This window comes from Lutzomyia longipalpis, chromosome 2, assembly GCF_024334085.1.
Source record: "Lutzomyia longipalpis isolate SR_M1_2022 chromosome 2, ASM2433408v1".
Classification (NCBI taxonomy): Eukaryota; Metazoa; Arthropoda; class Insecta; order Diptera; family Psychodidae; genus Lutzomyia; species Lutzomyia longipalpis.
Window position 1 is genome coordinate 17,759,002 of NC_074708.1, and position 17,022 is coordinate 17,776,023.

Here is a 17,022-nt window from a genome sequence, read left to right on the forward strand (position 1 = left end):
CTTCCTTCCCCACTCTCTTTACATCCCCACACGTTATATATGTAGCAATTTTGGTTGAAGGGTGTGTGTGTGCAGGAAAAAGAAGAAAAAATATATAGGAAAAATGAAACCAATCAAATTTTCCATTCTATTTTCATGTCGATATTCGCCGTCACATTTTCCATCTCTTCCTCCTCACAATATACCATCAGAAATACGATGGATTGTAATTCAACTGACTTTTATATCAGACCTTCATGTATCGGTGGAAGCGAATACGGTGGAGCACCCCACAAAATGTTGGAGAGTAAAATGTTTGATATATTATTAAATGATTTCTTTTTATTGTACTGTGCCCTGTTACATTTTCGACAATTTTTTCCCGCACTCTTTTTTTTTGGATATAATACCCCGGAGGGATACAAATTTTCCCATCTCATGCACGGAGAAACCATGAAGGAGCAGCAGAAAAAAAAACAGGACAGCTTTTCGCAAATATTTCCAATCGAGAAAAATTGTGATATCTCGTCAAAAGCTTTTCCATCAGCAATGAAGATTTGGGTATTACCACAAAAAATAGCTATATATGAGGAATAAAATACACAACCCGGCTGACACATGGAGTACAAGTAACTCACATGGATTCAATATAAAAAGTTTTATTTTTGAATATAAGTAATTCTAGAATTTATTGTATGAATGACTTTTTTTATTTAGGAAGTAATTGAATAAGAAAGTTCCAAGGCCATCGTTTCTCAAGGTTTAAAGGCACTGAGGAAGATCTAGTGAGCCGAAAGCTTCTAAGATAGTGCAAAAACAGATCAACTCATTTAATCCTTAAAGACAAATTCCATTTATTATGTAATTAAAAGGAATTATTAAGGATATTTTCTAACTAAAACTAAAAAATAGGTAAATAATAAATCATTTAAAATAATCAATCATAGATCTCTTATTTTATTATTAATCATTTAATAAGCAATACGATGTCAGCCGGGTATTTTAGATTAGCTTAGGATCTATTTTGGGGGATGATTCGCAAAGCGATGGATGCGATGAGAATGATTTAGAAATCATGTATCGCCATAAGTGTATGTGGTGAAATTTATTGTTCAACACTTTTTTTTTGTTGGTGACAGTGGAAAAAGGCAATAATTTTCGTGATTATGTGTTTTGTGTTGCGAAAAGGACATCGTCCCGCAACAGTATATCCCATTCGTTCGCAAAAGTACGCGCGTGGTAATTCAAATAAATTCACCATATAAGCAAAATCCTTTATTTATTTTTATTTTATTTTTTTTTGTGCTGCCTTCCTCCGCCACTGCAATCATATATCTATTTTTATTTCATCCCCGTGATATTTATATGGTAAGCCATAAAACACATTAAATCCCATAGAATAATCGAAATGTCACATTAGTTTGTAAAATATCGGGTCCAGATTTCCACTCTTACATCCGTTTTCCTTAGCATTTTATTCCTCGTGCGCTGTGGTCCTTTTTCCCTTTTTTTTTCCACACTCACTCTCTCTCGCAAATATATATTTTTTCAGGCGCACAGAACATGAGTCTAGTGGGGCGAGAGAGCCCCTTGGGGGATAATTCAAACGACTCTCGGGCTCGCACATTTATATTCAGCCATTGCCGCACGAAAAGTGTCTCCGCAAAATGTGAATTATTGATATATGGATATTGGCTTCCATGGGAAGTTTCCCATTTTACAGGAAGACCTACCGATAGAGCTAACATACTAACCAACCCCGGAATATGGAGGACGCTGAGGCTCGCCCGAGGATGACTTGGTTTGGTTGCGGGGGGAATGTGTAGTGCAATGGGTGTGGGTAGCCATTGTGGGGGAAGGATGGAAGAGACCTCGCAATAGTATGCTGAGAGTGCTAGAACAGATAATTCTCTTCATGTCTCGAGGGTGGCTCGTGGATTGAGATTTATTTCAAATTGTACCTCACGAAACTCCATTTTCTATTTTATTCACACATTTCTCATTCCCACATCCACTTTACATTTACGAAGGATAACGACTTTTCCATTTTCTCTTCTTTTTTTCTTCTTTCTCCTTTCCCCAAAATTTAATATTAATGTGTCCTTATATAGTTACTTGCCTTACATCTACTGCATACTACTCGAAAAAAAAGTTTTTCGTTGTTTTTTAATAAGCGAGATAGAGGGGAAATTCGCTTAATCTCTATTATAAAAAATTTTACATAATTTTTATTTATTAAAACAATTAATATTTTAATAAGTTTTAAATCTTAAAGAATATTAAAGATACAACTTGAAAAAACATTGTACAAGAACTAAAAAGCTTTCATTTAAAAACACAAAAAGGATATAACTGTGAATTCCTTTGCCAGGCTCTTTAGAAAACCACCCCTCGAGGAGTTTGAGGGATGTGTCAAGAGGGCGAATGTCGGAAGTGAGGCACGCGTCTCATGTCCATTTGAGTGATTCAAACTAACAAGGAATTTTCTTTCATTTCTCTGGCTTGTCTTTCAAACGAAAGAATTCTTATACTTTAAACCACACATCTCCATCCACCACATACTTTTTATCAGCATCCACCGCCGTCTGGGCTGAGAGGAAGACAAAGAAGAACTACCCCCAGTGCGCTGAACGGAGAGGGATCACATTTCCAATTTTGTAATTACTTGAGCCACTTTTTTCTTTTTCAAACTCCCACTCCCATTGTGTGCCTCTAAATTTCTCAAGTGGGATCAATTCAAGAGGATTCCTCCCACCCTAAGGTGGACCCTAAGTCCTCCCCTTGGACATGATTTTCCTATTACAAAAAAAGAGGAATAAGAGGAAAAAAAAAAGAGAATCTGGATGCTGAAGATCGGCAGAATGGAAAAAAAAACTCATCTCACTTGGCATTGTTCATCCCTCGTTCTTATCTCACTGTTATCCACACCCCACAGAAGCCCATAGGATTCCGTGCACACTCACGCACACTGGGACACCAATCAATTCCATCCTAACACCTTCTGTCCTTGCCAATCTCTCAGCCATGGGTGCCAGGGGTGTGAGGAAAATCCGTCCGAATTCCGTTGTTTGTTAATGAAAAATCCTCCACCGAGCGGCTTTCACTCTGAAACTCAAATTTGACGCTATTAGGGGAGAAAGTTTCCGAACAGGATGACTGAAGGGATTCCAGGAAAAAAGGGGATGAATAGTAGAGATTTAGCGATTTAGTGATAAATTCAACATATTTTTGAAACTCTGCTCTGAAAACTTCTTTTACATCAAAGGAAAGTAAGGAAATGATTAGATATGATGAATTTGTGAAATAGGTTTCCTAAAAAGAAAATTTGATTAAAAATGTTTCGCTTCTCTGCTTTCTAATAAATTAAAATAATAAAATTCTTGACTTTTTATCAAATATCTTCAAATTTTCTTTTCCTTACATTTTTCAAGAATTAGAAGAAGAATTTCTCTCTAAAGAATTATAAAAGGGAAGTGAATTCCTTAATTTTTGTAAATTTTCCTCAATTCTTTTGAATAAAAGAGATTTTTGCTGAAATGCTACAAAATCAATATAAGGCCACCGGAATCTCAGCACTAATGCTCCTTCTCATATGAAGCACCCAACAACCAGGTTTAATCAGCAAAGAAGGGGGATAATTCATGTAATACCCCCTCATCCTAAATCCCTGTGAGCCATGTTCTTTTCCAGTAACATGAACTGAAAAGTAAAATTAATTGGCCATTTTTGGGAGGGTGGTGAACTGAAAGTTCTCCCATCAGGAAGAAAAAAGATCCTCCAAAAGGCACCAAATGAGGACGGAAAATTCCCTGCCTAGGGACTTTTTCTCTTCCGGATGGTGAGTGTGTGTTCATCAGGGGGCAGAGAGTTCAACAGCTTTTTTTGCAGTAGCATTTGTTTATGCTAGAAGATGAGGGTGGTGCGTTTTTTGCCCAGGCTAGTCCTCTAAGGGAAAACCCAGCCAACACCACATGTAGTGAATTACCCCTCTAGCCGCTGCAGGGAAGAAGAAAAAAAATGTGGGGATGGTCGCATGTTATCTTTGAATGACAGAGCTGGTTGTTTAAGATTATTGCAGATTATTACGCATTTTTTATTATTTGTCCTATCTCGAATCTTTTTTGCCCATACACAGAGGGTCACCAGCCTAGAGGGGCAGTACAGCAATCACCCGCTGTTTCATCTATCGATGGGCAATTGAAGAGGCGACATGATCACGACGAAGTGTATGAAAATTTCACAGGACATTTGGTCAAATTGCAACGAGGGTTGATTCGGAGCCATTAAATCTCTTCATCCCCTCTGGTGCACTTACCTTAATTTCCATGTAAAATATTTGAGATTTATCCTTTGCATAAAAAAAAACTCCTTAAAATATCACTGATAATCCTTTTTTTCGTTAATCCTTCTCACTGGAATCACTTTTTTATTTAATAAAAAAAAAATGCTTAAGAACACGATCGTCCAGCAGCTAAATCACAACTGACTGACACTTTACATTCACCAATCTCTTTTGCATATTCTAAAGTCCTTCGCATAACATTCCAATGAAGAATATTCCCCGAACGCTTGCGCGCACCTTTTTAGCCCACCCCACGGAAACTCCCCCACAATTTCCTGTATTCAAAATAGCTCCCACTTGAATATTTTCCCTAAAAGAAGGAAATTTTCTCAAGAAACTCCAATACATCCTTTCGCGGGAAGACTCAAAATTCGAATGAGGTTTCCTTTTTATCCCAGAGATCGCTCAACCCCTTTGCTATTCTTTAGTCATTTCACCCTTTTTTGTGGGGTTCGCCATCTTTTTAGCATACCCCGGTGGAAGGGTGACTAAAAAACCCTCTCCTGCCAATGGAAAATGCATTTTGGTGGGGATGAAAGGGTGAAAAGGCCTCTGAAGTCCAACCCTTCTGGAAATGTGCTCTTCCGGGATATTCTTTTTGCGATTTTTTAAAAGTTAAAAATTAAAAATATGCCTGAAGATCACTGATTTATTGGCTGTAAAATCAAATTTCTTAATTTTATTAATTTTAGAATTAAACTAAAAGTGGCTAAGACATTCAGAAGTCGAATAGGACGAAATCTTACCCTAAAAAACTCACAAAAAAGGGGTGAGTGTGCTAAAAAACAGCAAATAAAACGGCAAAAGGGGTAAAAGCCATCTATCTGGCAATACTAAAATCAATAAATATGTAGCTGAGCCATGGAGGAAGCTAACAAAGTAAGTAAATTAAGCAACTAGATAGAGAAAAAGTGCGATTACGTGTGATCTTTGGGCGATTGGGGTCCCCCAGAGAAATAGCTGAAGCGTAAAGTTCAAACTCCTCACCTGAGGATTCTCAAATACCTGTTGGTTTTTTAATGATAGTCATCGGTACACACACTTATGGTAATTTCAACCCCCTAATATTCAAATACAATGCTTTTTGCCCTCTCGTGACTTCAACATTTTCAATTTGTAACCAAGTGTGATCACCTGTTACGCTAAAAAATGCACACCGAATACAATTGTGAAGGGATAACTCCCAGGAAATAATTTAGGGGGATAGGACAGTGATGGAGGTCAACAAAGTGCAAATTGCAAGGTTTCTCTTGCATGATGAATAATTTTAATTTTTGTAAAGCGTACTCTTCTAAGTCTGTGTATGAATATTTAATTTTAACAATTCATTTGAAATGCTTTTAATTCCAGGAATTCTTCTTTGCTTCCGTGTTTCGATCATCACAAGTCGTTGGAAGTTGAAGAGATGAACGTGGAAGGAACTCATCAAATTATGACGGAATTGTTCCATAAAATGCATCCCTAAAAGTCTTTAGGAGGGATAACGTCGAAAGGGCAATGAAATTGGCTAAATTTTCGCGTCACATTGAACCAATTCTTTTTTATGCATTCTTGCATTTTTCCACAAAGGGAAAATCAACAGAATAAATGTTTCAATTTAGCTTACACGACAAGAATACAGCTGAGAACAATATCGAGAAGTATTTCAGTGAAAAATTCTTTGCAAAAAACGTGGAATATTCTAAGATCTTGGATGATTGGTAACAATTTGTCTTAACTGCTCAGTCAGGATTCTTTTTTTTCAAATTATCGCGAATTCTGATTTCAAAATTCTTGATATACGGATTAAGAAGTTCTAAAACTCATCTTCAAACCAAGTCCATTAAAAAAAATTCCGAGTGTACTAAATTGTATACAAAGAGTAAATCTAGGAGAAGATGGTCCAAAATTTGTAGAAATTAGAGTTTAATAGGCAATATTTGAGTAAATTTACCTTATTATGACGCAGAAAAAGCCTAATGTTGACTCAATTCCTTTATTTAGACTCAACCTTTGCTTTATGCAGACTCAATTTTTAACTAATGTAGACTCAGCCTTGACCTTATGGTGACTGTTAAAAATTGAGTCTACAAGACAAAACTGAGTCTAAATAAGGGAAAATTTGAGTCGCGATAAGGGAATTGAGTCAACATTAGTAATTTTCTGTGTCACGATTAGATGGAGTTAATTTTAAAGCAAAAATGATAATTTCTCTTCAAAATTGATTAAAATTTAATACTTTCAGTTTTTGGAAATAGTTTATTTTATCGTTCATTTGAATTTTTTATTACTTTGGACAGTTCGTTCCCGTATCGTAGAACTTCCTGAATCTTTTCTTATTGATCTTTCCTTGATTGACAAAATGTCTTAAATAATTTAATTACAAACTACAAACCAAAGAGCTACAAATTAATAAAAAGAATTTAAAAAAAAAAACTTCCCCAAAAACGTAAAAAAAATCATTTTAAAAACAGAAAATAGAAACACTTTCACATATAAATATTATGATCAACATATCAAATTCAGAACAAAGGGTGAGAAAATGAAATTACCAAGCACTAACTTAAATGCTGAAATGCACATGGAAAATTGAGAAGAAAAAAGGAAGAACAATACCTGAATAACTGAGTACATGGGGTCCGGTCCAGCAGATAAGAATCCCATCAGAATTTCTGCTTATCCTGCTGCATCCTCCTTAGTCATTATAATGAGGAAACCATCATGCTTTTCGGGAGACTCTTCGTCTGCGAAATTCAATGAAGACAATGCGAGGAGCAAACTGCAACGTGTTTTGGATTATAACAATGTTGAGGGTGTTCCAATGAAGTTGCTTTGTGGAATGAAAGAGTCGGAGGGTCCGAGAGCTGGGCAGAAATTAGTGCAAATGTCCACTGATTGGTAATTGTTGTGTTTGTCCAATGAATGGAAGAGACAATGAAGCGATTTTATACAAGAGGGTATGCGACATTAACTAAACTTTTTGCACAGATTCTCCATGCTTATACTTCTTACTCAGCCAAATTCAAGGAGAGGGAGGAGACGTTGAATTGGGGATCGAAGAAGCTACATAAGGGGTGTGCGCATATTGCAATCGGATTAATAGAATTAAATATTGCATTATTTAGCAAACAAATTAAGGAAGTATTTACTGGACAAACATGAAAATTTAATTTTCCTCAATGTATGTTCCAATCAACCTCCTGATTTAAATTAAAAGTTTCTATAAAAAATTCCAACGTTGTAAATTTTACTAAAAGAAGACTCCTTTGGGGATCTAAAAGGATGAAAAAGGAAGAATTCATTTCCACATGAAAATATTTATGTAATAATTTTTAGTGAGGAGAATTTTTCCACTCTCCATCGCCTAGACTTCCATTTCTATGTATATGACTCTTTTTCCATTCACAGCAGAATAAAGTAATTAATATAAATAATAGCGGGTTCTCCGGTGCTGCAAATGAAACTGAAAAATTACGTCGAGAGCAAAATAATCATCACACACCAAGAGTGGTCGCACCCACCGCCCTGTCTCGTCGGAAAATATGAAAATACGAGAGAAATATTGTGGAAACAAGAGAAAAGCATCTCCGCCCGGTGGTGGGTTGTGGGTGGTATGAGGGGGGCTACACATAGTAGCATATGTGGTACCGCAACTGGACGATTTATTGATTTTCATTGTGTAATTATAACAGCAGGGTGTCTTCGCATACAATCACACGAGATATTCATCTCCTACACCCTACTTTTCTTCTCTTTTATTCCTCCTCAGGTTGAGATTCTGGCCTTTATAATAAATAATTTTACCTCAAAAATGCAGATGAATGTTTGGGAGAAATTTTAATTAGATTATATTTAATAAATTTTAAATTAAATTAGATTATCTCAGCCATCTAGCTTAGAGTTTTAATTAAGATAAAAAATATCTTTTAAAAAAATGCAGAAAGAGATTGAATATTTTTAGGGTGAATAATTTTCTTAATTAGGCACTAATTAGAGGCCTAGTAGAGAAAATTGAGCAAAGTTTGATCAAACATTAAGGTCATACTAACAATCAACAATCGTAACAACAAGATTCGATAGAACAGAATGAAAAAAGAAAATTAAATATTTAAATATTGAGTAATTTGGACAATATTTGACAAATATTTGATTAAGAATTGGGGTCGATTCTGTTTCAAAATCTTTTCTTTTCCTACAACTTAAACTTTTGTAAGATTTTGACAATTTATGTTTTTAAATGATTCTATAAAAGAAAATTAAAGATTTTTTTTGTTCCAGAAAACAGTCGGAAATATCTTTAAAGAGCCTTGAAAAATTAATTTTCCTTATGAAATACGATCAAAGGATAAATAAAATGTCAAAATCTTATAAGATTTTTCGCAGAAACAAATTGTAAGAAAAAAAAAGATTTTGAACAGAATCGACCCCATTGTGTCAATTTTAATTAAACAAAAGGAAAGCAAATGTTTCGTTTTTTAAGGATATTTTTTTATCATAAACATCTGACGTGGTCAAATAAAAATTAAATATTTTCGTAATCTTTTGCTGAAATACATAGAAAAATATTTTAACATCATTACAAAATATTTCTCCACAATCAATAAAATAATTTTACCTTTAATCCTATTAAGAGAATATATTGAATTTTCATTGACTTAACTGAAATTCTAATAAAAATTCAGTTTAAATAACCCCCTCCCCACGTCTTGTCATTTGTTCATTATAAAATGAATGTCCCTCTGTTTCTGAGAAATTAATTAATTTCCCTCAATAAATTCAATTTATGTACATGAAGAGAATTTTTATATCATTCCCAATATTTAATTTTCTTTGGTGACTCTTCTTGGCCACGCATCGATGAGCTCGCGACGATGATCAATTGTGAATTAGCTAATTGAAGTTATAAATTAAAATTAATTGAAATCAATGGGAATTCTGTTATTGATAGTCAATCAATGAGTCGGTAGAATATGTAATTAATGCCCGCCATGGACTCTGACTACACTGGCGTGCCATTCCATATTGAGAGATTTTGAGATGAAAAGATCGTCTCCACTCTGGAGGCAGAAGCGGAGGGAAATGCGATGGCAAAAGAGTGCCAAATTGCGCGAAAGGTAAATTAGACTGCAAATGAGATCCATTGAATTGTCATTCACATAAAAAGCATTCAATCTTTTTTTTTCTACTTGTTCAATTGAGAGATTCCACATAAAAGAGGAATTGGAATTGAATTGCGATTCTATCCTATAGGCAAATTGAACATTAATTTATTGCATTTACCTGTTTTCATTTTAATTTTTTTTTATTATACTGCTTTTAGAATTTCTTATATTGTTTTCTTCTTTATTTTTTCATTGATTCAACATGAATTTATTTCAAACATTATTTTTGTCCACTTTTTGAATTTGGCGCCTTAAATGTAGTTCTAAAAGCCACCACTATTATTCTTTGGTTCTGTTGAGGAAAAAATTAAATGGATGACATGCTATTTCACCGCGATTCCTCTCCTCGCACGTCACTGATACTGTTTCACTCGCATGGAAGGTTTTTCGCAATTTTCTCGCGTTTTACATCAAATTTTCACGGGAAAATTGTGTTTTTTGTGACCGGGAAGCGACGGGAAAAAACACATTTTCCCGCATTTGACACTAAATCTGGAATAAAAATGCATAAAGTCCTTTTTATTTTCATTAAAATAAAACACATTTTCCTACATTTGACACTAAATCTGGAATAAAAAAATGCATAAAGTCCTTTTTATTTTCATTAAAAAACACATTTTCCCGCATTTGACACTAAATCTGGAATAAAAATGCATAATGTTCTTTTTATTTTTATTAAAAAACACATTTTCCTGCATTTGGCACTAAATCTGGAATAAAAATGCATAAAGTCTTCTTCTTCTTCTTCTTCTTTTTAAAAACTTCAGGGCCGGACGTATGCATAAAGTCCTTTTTATTTTCATTTCACTTCGGGATACTTCGGCTTCGTGCCCTTCGTCCACTCGGGGACGGTACTTCGGATCCCACTTCGGCTCCTGTCGATGACAGGGTGGGCTCGTTTGGCTGGCTCTCGCTCGGCTAATGCTCGGCTCTCGTTCGGCTCTGGCACAGAGGCTTTTTAGTTGAATTTTATTTCTATTTTTATGCTGTCCTGTTAGTATCAGTGCAAATGGCCGATGAAATCGTAGCCGTCTAGGATTTTCTGGCATTTTCTGGCAAAAATCCTAGACGGCTACGATTTCATCGGCCATTTGCACTGATACTAACAGGACAGCATAAAAATAGAAATAAAATTCAACTAAAATTGAGCCTCTGTGCCAGAGCCGAACGAGAGCCGAGCGGAAGCCGAGCATTAGCCGAGCGAGAGTCAGCCAACCGAGCCCACCCTGTCATCGACAGGAGCCGAAGTGGGATCCGAAGTACCGTCCCCGAGTGGACGAAGGGCACGAAGCCGAAGTATCCCGAAGTGAAATGAAAATAAAAAGGACTTTATGCATACGTCCGGCCCTGAAGTTTTTAAAAAGAAGAAGAAGAAGAAGAAGACTTTATGCATTTTTATTCCAGATTTAGTGCCGAATGCAGGAAAATGTGTTTTTTAATAAAAATAAAAAGAACATTATGCATTTTTATGCCAGATTTAGTGTCAAATGCGGGAAAATGTGTTTTTTCCCGTCGCTTCCTGGTCACAAAAAAACACAATTTTCCCGTGATTTTTACGGAAGCTCCCCGGGGCCCCCTAAGCACTCCCGGTGATTTTGGGGCCCCAAAAATGTGTTTTTTCCATGAAAAAAAATTAAACTGTTTTCACAACTTCAAGCGGTTTACCGCACTTTTTTATCCAACGGAAATTTTTGAATTCAGCCAAGAATTGCAAAAAACCGATAGTGTGAACGAGACAACTGGAAGAATTGTGCGAGATAGCAATATCTGTCAAAACAAACGTGGAAAAGTGAGGTTATGTCAGATTGTTTTGATTTTCCGCCTTTGCGAAAATCCCTTTATTTTTGGTAGTTTATCGCTAAATTAACGGCAATAAAATGGTGAAAATTAATTGAAATTGCAAAAATAATCTCAAAACTAACTAAACCTTTTGAAATTTACAGGGAAAACGGACGAAAACGCAAAAAATTCAAAAGCAGAAACTTGCACAGCTGAAAAGATTGATAAAACCCCGAGATCATCGATTAAAGGAGAAGGATAAGGCGCCCCCGAAGAAGAAGAAGCCAGATCCGTACACAATAAAGATCCACGATGCCCCCCAGATGAGTTCTGCCCTCTTCTTCCAGTACAACACCCAACTGGGGCCCCCATATCACATTCTCGTCGACACGAATTTCATCAATTTCAGCATAAAAAACAAACTGGACATCATCAAGAGCATGATGGACTGTCTCATGGCCAAGTGCATCCCTTACGTGACGGATTGCGTCATGGGGGAGCTGGAGAAAATGGGGCACAAGCACAAAGTAGCCCTTCAGATCGTCCGGGACAGTCGTTTTGAGCGCCTCACGTGCCTCCACAAGGGCACGTATGCTGATGACTGCCTCGTGAATCGTGTCACGCAGCACAAGTGCTACATTGTTGGCACGAATGACAAAGATTTGCGAAATCGCATTCGGAAGATTCCCGGAGTACCCGTGATGTATGTGGCGCAGCATAAGTACGCCATAGAGCGTATGCCCGATGCCTACGGGGTACCCATGTGAATCTTTTTATTGATTTTGGCAAAATATTGTAACTTTAAACTTAAAAATAAAGAATTTTTCTGAAGAAATCAAATCAATCTTGAGCATCAAGCATATGCTTCTTGTTTAATTCCTCCGAGTAATAAAATCCTAACTAATAAATAAAACAACAAATTAGTAAGTAAATGATGTTTATTAGAAATTTGTTTTCTAAGGGCTCTCCTGCGTGCATTACAAATAATAAGAAGCCTGAGGATGGGGGCGCTCACGTGTTGAAAAGAAAAGACGAATAAAAATACTATTCTGAGGATTAGTTGATGGTATTGACAATGTCGTCAATCTTGAGGATTGACCGCACCGTCTCAGATGCCAGGGTGACAGCTGATGTGGAGACCAGGAGTGGCTGAACCACATTCTCCGTGAGAATGTCCGTGATGGCGCCCTTGCGTACGTTAATCCCGGCATTCTTCTCGCCCTGTGCATGACGATTCCTCAGCTCGGTGACAGTTGAGATGGGATTGAGCCCGGCATTCTCAGCCAGTGTCGACGGGATGACCTCCAGGGCCTCGGCAAAGGCACGGAAGCAGTAGGCGTCAACGCCAACGAGGGTCTGAGCATGATTGGCCAATTGTAGGGCCATCTCGGTCTCGGGGGCACCACCACCGGCAATCAGACGACGCTTCCTCACGAGGCACCGCACAACACAGAGAGCATCGTGCAGGGAACGATCCACCTCCTCCAGGACGAGCTTATTGGAGCCACGGAGTACCACTGACACGGTCTTCCCTGGGTTCTGGATGCCTGTGATCTTGACAAACTTATTCGTCCCACTGGGAACTTCCTCCGCCAGGTCGGCAGAGACGAGATTCTCAGCCACAAAGTGATCCAATGAAGCAATGGGGCGGCAGCTGAGGGTCTTGCAGACAAATTCAATGTCCTCCCGTTCGATGTCCTTAACCACCATCACCTTAATCTTGTCCAGGAAGTGCTGAGCGAGATCTGAGATGGCATCACGGAGGATGGATTTCTGCACGAGGAGCACGTTGCAGCCGGTCTTCTTGATCTGCTTCACAATATTGAGAATGTACTCGCGCTCCTGCTTCAGCACACGATCCATGGCAGCGTAGTCCGCAACGATGACACTGTGATCCATGTCCGTCTTCGGGGGAGAAATGCAGAACTGAATGAGTCCAATACGAGCCTTCTCCAGGCGTTTCGGTCCATTATTCCCGGAAGCACGCTGCGTAAAGACGAGCCCGTCGACAAGTTCGGTGTCCTCAATGGTGCCACCGAGGCTACGGATGCACTTGATGTCCTTGAGATCAACCACATCATTGCGCGTGGTGTCAGCCACCTTCAGAACAGCCTCCACGGCAAGTGGGGCCAGGAGTCCACTGTACTGCGACACAACTTTGGAGTTGAGCGATGTGGAGGCACTCTTCACGAGACTCTCGTGGTCACCCAGTTCAATGGGAATGGACATCTCATCGAGAATCTCCACAGCTTTAGCAGCACACCGTTGGAATGCATCCGAAATGGCGGTGGGATGAATGCCCATCTGCAGGAGTTTCTCAGAAGCTTCAAGAAGTGCTCCAGCCACCACCACAACGGACGTAGTTCCATCCCCAGCCTCAATATCCTGTGCCCTCGAGAGCTCAACGAGCATCTTTGCAGCTGGATGGATGACATTCATCTGCTTGAGGATTGTTGCGCCATCATTGGTAATTGTCACCTCCCCATTGCCCGCCTGAATCATCTTATCCATCCCACGAGGCCCCAAACTTGTCCGGATGGCATCGGAAACAGCTGCAGGCAAGAAAAAAAAGTGAGGTTAGGAACAATGTCAGAAACTTCCAGAACTCCCACACCTTATGGTTGCTTCCTGAACATTTTTCCACCCTTCTTCTCTCCCTTTGGGTACAAAACCCAATCAGAAAGCCCCCAAAAGCCTCAAAAGACCCCTAGCAAAGCCCTAGAATGGGAATTATTTACCTTTTGCTGCATTTATATTGCTCATCCGGATATCTGCCGGCTTACTTTTATCCTTGTAAGCACTCGCCTGGGGCTTCGCCTTTTGAGTCTCATTCTTGGGCACCATTTTTCCACGCAGAAAACTTACAAGAAAACTGGGAAATTCACAATTTATCGGAGGAAAAATGAGCTCAACACGCGCTCTTGTTCTTTTCTACACACACACTGACACAAAACACACACGCACACAAAGTAAATTCTCAGCTTTTCATCTGATGAATGGTGTTTGTGTTGGACGACAGAGGGCCAAGATGTTTCAATTTGGCGCCAATTTTGAAGATTTATTTTTGAAGAAAAAAGTAAATTTTTAACGTTTTAGCTGTGTTTCTTTGAGACACAGCTTTTGTGTACCGAGCAAAATCGAAAGTCGTCAGATCGGGCTCAAACTTGGGATGAGCACGAATTAGGGTCCCCACATTCCAAAAAACGTATGCGCCAAAAAAATTTTTCCGGCCGGCCGGCCGGCTGGCCGGCCGTCCGTCCAGCCGTGGTTTATGACTGAATTGCGAGAGAACGGTAATAGATAGAGACTTGCGGTAAACGGCAAAGTTTAAAAGTCGACTGGAAGACGTCCGATTATGACGTCAAATTTTACCCCCCACCCCCCGTCCGCCATTTTGAATAACCTCAAAATTTAGTTTTCGCTATATCTCAGCCCCTGTAATAGCTAAAAATCTGAAATTTTTATATGTTGTGGGGGACATAAAGAGCTTTCCAACGATACCTCATTTTCGAAAATCGGTCAAGCCGTTTAGTCAATATGGCCGCCACAATTTTTCATCGAAAATCGACCATAACTCGAAAACGGCTTGACCGATTTTGATCAACCCGGAGTCAAATGAAAGCTCTCAACAAGCCCTACAACTCTCTAGAACATCCAAAGTTTCAAAAGTGACCGCTAGGGGGCCAAAAATCAAAAACAAAATTTTCGATGAGTTTTCGATGAATATCTCGAAAACGCCATTATCGATTTGTTTCATTTTTTGATATGTTATAGCTGACCATGTTATCTAGCTCCATGCCAAAAATGAAGAAAATCTATGTCTCCGTTCTCAAGATATAGCCTTCCAAAGTTGTCATGTTATATCTCGGGTTCTACAAGTCCGATCTTGATCAACTCAAGTGCAAATGAAAGGTTTCGTGAAGCCCTACAAATGTCTAGAACATTGCAAGTTCGAGAAATGACCGCGAGAGGCGCTAAGGTCAAAAACAAGATTTTCGAAAATTTCGAACTCGAATATTTCGAAAATGCCATTATCGATTTACTTCATATTTTAATATATTATAGTTGAGGTTAAGACCTTTCCAACGATAGCTCAAACTCGAAAGTCTATGGAGCCGTTCCCGAGATATGGCGTTTTAAAGATTTCTTGGGGGATGACTTTTCAACTTCTCCCGACTTTGCGCGTATTTAAATTAATTCGCGTTCTAGTTTGCTCTCACAAAATTGGTACACTGAAAGAAACACAGCTCTCGTAAGCTTGGTCAGCTTACCAGTACATTTTATTTAATTAATTCTTAATTTTAATATTAAATCAGCTATAGTTACATGTTGTTTTATCCCTCTTGCGTCTACCACTGACGTACCGTCGTTGATTACCAGCATCCTGGTCAAAAGAAAACTAATAAATTCCTTCTAATTTCTTAAGGATTTTCATAAATCACATTTTTCATTTTTCTTTCATTTAGATTTAATTTAAAATTCTTCCTAATAAATCCCACATTAAATCACATCCAGAGAGTCCCTCTGAAACATTATTTAAGTTAGAGGCACATTTTTTTTTAGAAATCCATTGTAGGCACTTCCAGGTCTATAAGATGCGTCTCTGTGATCTTTTGCTCCTCCTGCTCAGCTAGACTACTCGTTAGGAGGGTGTAGTCCTGCTGCTGCGCATCCGTAATTGCCTGATGGGTGGATTTGGGCTCCATTGTGAGCGTTCTATCCTGATCCAGGTTCATTATGCAACTCTCCGTGCTGAGGAACTTCATCTCATCGAAGGAGGATTGAGAGTTGTCCAGCAAACTGAGACAATTCTCGGGATCACTGCTTGGTTGATTCGATGGGAATGGCGAGAAGCTCGTGAGGGTGGTCCATTCGAGGGATAAATTGCCCCGATCGAGGCACATGCTGTGATCAAAATTTATGCCCAGGAAGAGATTTGGGGACAGGCGGGCACCACAGGACGGTGAGAGGGGTACTTCGTCTACTTGGGGGGCTTTCATGAGGTCCGAATCGAGGGATTGGATGGGGATTTCGGTAAAAATATCACTGGGAGCCACAACATCGGGCAGGATGTCCGTTGGGGGTGGTTGTTGGGTGGGAATTGCCGTGGATTCGGGGAATTGCGGGAGAGGCATATCGAAGCAGGGAGCATCGGGTGGTTTCTCCTGCTTTCGCCACTTGGCACGACGATTCTGGAACCACACCTGCACCCTAGCCTCTGTGAGATCAATAACACGCGCGAGGTCCTCCCTGAAGAAGACATCCGGGTAGTGGGTTCGCTGGAAGGCACGCTCCAGCTCCTGAAGCTGCAGCGAATTGAATGTGGTCCTGATGGGAAACAAAACAAAAAGAGCGGAACTCTCAGGAGTTGGAGGAGGAATTTCTCATCAATCGATGGTCGCACCTGTATCGACGCTGTTTCCTCTTCATTCTCACACACCACCACCAGCACCTTTCTACGGCTTCATCCCGATGACGACAGAAATTTTTCCCAGACTTTTCAGCGCTTTTTCCACACGTTTCACGATAAAATAAAATTAAATCCTCTTCTTAGCACAAGAAGACACTTGAATCCACCTAAAAATCATTTTTTCAAATTATTTTTTTAAAGTTTTTCTTGCGAAGAAAATTGGAAAATTCTAAGCAGCAGGAATATGATTTCCTCGCCACTATTGATGTGCAACTGAAGACACGGTCACAGAGAACCGTTGAACTCTACCCATTTTCCCAGCAAAGAGACCAAACTCACCAGAGAAGGGCGGAAAAGCCCTAAAAATGCAA

General features: G+C 38.9%; 3 protein-coding genes across 3 annotated transcripts; 1 reads left to right on the forward strand and 2 right to left on the reverse strand.

The window, feature by feature from the left end:
- Positions 1 to 11,227: 11,227 nt before the first annotated feature.
- On the forward strand, positions 11,228 to 12,020 carry LOC129791074 (rRNA-processing protein FCF1 homolog). The gene is made up of 2 exons (XM_055828994.1): positions 11,228 to 11,342; positions 11,406 to 12,020. The coding sequence occupies exons 1-2, from the start codon at positions 11,340 to 11,342 to the stop codon at positions 12,006 to 12,008; spliced, it is 606 nt and encodes a 201-aa protein (XP_055684969.1). The 5' UTR covers positions 11,228 to 11,339; the 3' UTR covers positions 12,009 to 12,020.
- Positions 12,021 to 12,161: 141 nt separating this feature from the next.
- LOC129791073 (T-complex protein 1 subunit delta) lies at positions 12,162 to 14,215 on the reverse strand. Its single transcript, XM_055828992.1, has 2 exons — positions 13,980 to 14,215; positions 12,162 to 13,793 (listed from the first exon to the last, which is right to left on the reverse strand). The coding sequence occupies exons 1-2, from the start codon at positions 14,083 to 14,085 to the stop codon at positions 12,298 to 12,300; spliced, it is 1,602 nt and encodes a 533-aa protein (XP_055684967.1). The 5' UTR covers positions 14,086 to 14,215; the 3' UTR covers positions 12,162 to 12,297.
- A 1,469-nt stretch (positions 14,216 to 15,684) lies between these two features.
- LOC129791076 (retinal homeobox protein Rx1) lies at positions 15,685 to 16,991 on the reverse strand. The gene is made up of 2 exons (XM_055828996.1): positions 16,646 to 16,991; positions 15,685 to 16,569 (listed from the first exon to the last, which is right to left on the reverse strand). The coding sequence occupies exons 1-2, from the start codon at positions 16,669 to 16,671 to the stop codon at positions 15,801 to 15,803; spliced, it is 795 nt and encodes a 264-aa protein (XP_055684971.1). The 5' UTR covers positions 16,672 to 16,991; the 3' UTR covers positions 15,685 to 15,800.
- Between the last annotated feature and the right edge of the window lie 31 nt (positions 16,992 to 17,022).

Bases quoted from the DNA above. Each gene is read 5' to 3' on its own strand.
- LOC129791073 (XM_055828992.1), bottom strand. From the start codon at position 14,085: ATGGTGCCCAAGAATGAGACTCAAAAGGCGAAGCCCCAGGCGAGTGCT. The intron at 13,794-13,979 runs GTAAATAATTCC...TCTTGCCTGCAG, and splicing joins CAATATAAATGCAGCAAAAG to CTGTTTCCGATGCCATCCGG.
- LOC129791076 (XM_055828996.1), bottom strand. From the start codon at position 16,671: ATGAAGAGGAAACAGCGTCGATACAG. The intron at 16,570-16,645 runs GTGCGACCATCG...GTTTCCCATCAG, and splicing joins AGGAAACAGCGTCGATACAG to GACCACATTCAATTCGCTGC.